The sequence below is a fragment of the Austrofundulus limnaeus genome, unplaced genomic scaffold (assembly GCF_001266775.1).
Source record: "Austrofundulus limnaeus strain Quisiro unplaced genomic scaffold, Austrofundulus_limnaeus-1.0 Scaffold440, whole genome shotgun sequence".
Classification (NCBI taxonomy): domain Eukaryota; kingdom Metazoa; phylum Chordata; class Actinopteri; order Cyprinodontiformes; family Rivulidae; genus Austrofundulus; species Austrofundulus limnaeus.
The window spans coordinates 480,727-483,873 of NW_013952842.1; the positions used below are offsets into that span (position 1 = coordinate 480,727).

Here is a 3,147-nt window from a genome sequence, read left to right on the forward strand (position 1 = left end):
TGTGTTATTACAGTACGTGCACGCTCCCTGTATGTGTTATTAAAGTACGTGCACGCTCTCTGTATGTGTTATTACAGTACGTGCACGCTCCCTGTATGTGTTATTAAAGTACGTGCACGCTCTCTGTATGTGTTATTACAGTACGTGCACGCTCTCTGTATGTGTGTTATTACAGTACGTGCACGCTCTCTGTATGTGTTATTACAGTACGTGCACGCTCTCTGTATGTGTTATTACAGCACGTGCACGCTCTCTGTATGTGTGTTATTACAGTACGTGCACGCTCTCTGTATGTGTGTTATTACAGTACGTGCACGCTCCCTGTATGTGTTATTACAGTACGTGCACGCTCCCTGTATGTGTGTTATTACAGTACGTGCACGCTCTCTGTATGTGTGTTATTACAGTACGTGCACGCTCCCTGTATGTGTGTTATTACAGCACGTGCACGTTCTGTGTGTTATTGCTGAACTCTCAGTGAGCCGGTCACTGACAGGTTTAAACATAAACTTTAAAGATATTTACATCAGGATGTATTTATGATATTTCAGGAAGTAAACCTTGTATTTTCACAATAAAATATGTTTTTGTTCTACAGTACAGGAACAGGTCAGAGTTTGAGGAGCAACAGGTCAGAGAAAAGTTTGTTTTGTGATWTTTCTGCGGTCCACAGATGTGCACCATTAAGATCCAAAGCTGCTCTGAACAAAACAAACGCTCCAYTTTCTCCAACACTTGTTTCCTCGAGTGCAAATGACACGACTGACTGTCCACGAAGGCATCGTGTTTAACGAGCCGGTCCGGACCGGGTCTCCTCCATCAGGCACTTCACCAGCAGCTGGGAGCTCCAGAACCAGCGCAGGGATCTGTCAGGTCCTGGAGAACCTCCTCTCTTGGCACATTACAGATCCAGGCAGAAGTTTGGATCCATCGACCCGTCACATCCGTCAGAACCAGAGTCTGTTAGAGGTCCACGTCTCAGGGTCCGGTCYGCTCACATGAAGGAGTGATCTGCCGGGGGTCCGTAGGAGAAGCCTGGGAAGGCTGCGGCTGCTTCCTTCAGGCTGCTGGTCACCATGGCCGTGTCACTGCAGAGGGACGAGGACACCGGCAGGTGGGTGAACTCCGGGTCGAAGTGTCGCAGGTCTGTGGGACCGGACTGAGAGGAGACAGGAGACAAGATCAGAACCTGCAGGAGGACTTCTGACAGCTGGATCAGAATAAAACTCTACTCTTTAGCTTCACATTCACTAAATTCATTAAATAACGAGATTTTTTTATCCCTTTCTTCAAAGTCACAAGTTTCCTTCAAAGGTTCTGAGTCCTGACCCGTTCCTCCTGAGAGAAGCGGGTCAGATTTGGTACCTGYTCAGCTCTAGGACAGATGTTCTGTCTTTAAAGTGCCTGTGACGTGTATGTCCTTCAGATACAGAAAGTCAAAGAAAACAACTTGATATTTAAGAAACTTTGAATAAATCACATGATTTTACTCAGCTTGTCTCATAAATCACATATTTTCTTTTGAACTTGGCTCAGATAAAGTGAAACAGGAAGTGACATCACAGGGGAACTCTTTATGAACAATATTTAAACTTTAACTCTTCTTCAGCTCTGATAGAGACTCAATAATCTACAGAAACATCAGATTCTTCTCCACAGTCTGTTAGCTAATGTAGCAACGCCCTGTTTACATGCAGACATTCCCCTATGACATCACTTCCTGTTTCTTCACAGGCAAATATCTCAACAGCTGTTCATCTCAGCAGTGTGAAATTAGTTTTGCATTATGTTATTAATGTTATCTTTCCAAAAATGTGTTCATGTTTATTACAAAAATTTGACATCACAGGCACTTTAAATGCATCAACAGGTGAGTCAGCTGACCAATCAGAAGCCTGTAAAGCCATGACATCATCATCATTTAGAGGCAGGGTGTACGTAAACTTGTGACAGTGAAGAACAGAAGCAGATGTTTTCACCGAGCCCCCCTGAACGCACCACGGAGGGGATGAACGGAGGGGTGATCTTCTTGGCCATCAGGTCGTCCCAGCTGATCGGGGAGAAGAAGGAGTGGTACTTCAGCTCCAGCTGCAGGGAAACAGAACCACGGTGAGCGGACCGGCAGGTTCTGAGCGTGCAGCAGAAACGGCAGAGCAAATCACTTACGAAGTCGTCCCGGGCTCCGAGCCGCTTGGACCGGTCCTTCTGCAGCAGCCCCTCCAGCAGCTCCCTGCCGGCGTTGGACACGTTGGGCTTCAGGACCGGAGCTTTGTGCAGGATGTTGCTGTACATCTCGGCCGTGTTGCGGCTGTAGAACGGAGGCTGAGGGAGAACAGAACCGGATCAAACGGACCTCATCACATCTGAGCAGACATCAAAGGTTAACGAGCTCACTTACAAGTCCGTAGAGCATCTCGTAGAGCACGGAGCCCAGGCACCACCAGTCCACCGTGCRGTCGTACGCCTGCTTCTGCAGAACCTCAGGAGCTAAATACTGCAGAGAGGACAGGAACATCAGCGCAGGTCCAGAACCTCCAACGGTTCCTCAGGACTTCCTGCTCCTCAGCCTACCTCAGGTGTTCCACAGAACGTGGTTGTGGTTCCGTTGGGCTCCAAGCCTTCTTTGCAGAGTCCAAAGTCAGTCAGGACAATGTGACCCTGTGAGTCCAGCAGGATGTTCTCCGGCTTCAGGTCCCTGCAGGAGACAAGATTATTGTCATGTTGTTGTGTGTCCAGCAGGGGGAGCTGCAGGATTATTGTCATGTTGTTGTGTGTCCAGCAGGGGGCGCTGCAGGATTATTGTCATGTTGTTGTGTGTCCAGCAGGGGGAGCTGCAGGATTATTGTCATGTTGTTGTGTGTCCAGCAGGGGGCGCTGTATGGATTATTGTCATGTTGTTGTGTGTCCAGCAGGGGGAGCTGTATGGATTATTGTCATGTTGTTGTGTGTCCAGCAGGGGGAGCTGTATGGATTAATGTCATGTTGTTGTGTGTCCAGCAGGGGGATATTGTCATGTTGTTGTGTGTCCAGCAGGGGGAGCTGCAGGATTAATGTCATGTTGTTGTGTGTCCAGCAGGGGGAGCTGTATGGATTATTGTCATGTTGTTGTGTGTCCAGCAGGGGGAGCTGTATGGATTAATGTCATGT

The 3,147-nt window shown here is 48.1% G+C and overlaps 1 protein-coding gene across 1 annotated transcript in view; it reads right to left on the reverse strand.

The window, feature by feature from the left end:
• Positions 1–516: 516 nt before the first annotated feature.
• si:ch211-195b13.1 (STKc_SGK domain-containing protein) overlaps positions 517–3,147 on the reverse strand; it is a 5,777-nt gene continuing 3,146 nt past the window's right edge. The window contains exons 9-13 of the mRNA XM_014024822.1: positions 2,572–2,695; positions 2,399–2,494; positions 2,167–2,322; positions 1,999–2,088; positions 517–1,159 (exon numbers count right to left, since the gene is read on the reverse strand). Coding sequence (XP_013880276.1) covers positions 995–1,159; positions 1,999–2,088; positions 2,167–2,322; positions 2,399–2,494; positions 2,572–2,695 — 631 coding nt within the window. The 3' untranslated portion in view covers positions 517–994. The remainder of the gene's footprint in view (positions 1,160–1,998; positions 2,089–2,166; positions 2,323–2,398; positions 2,495–2,571; positions 2,696–3,147) is intronic.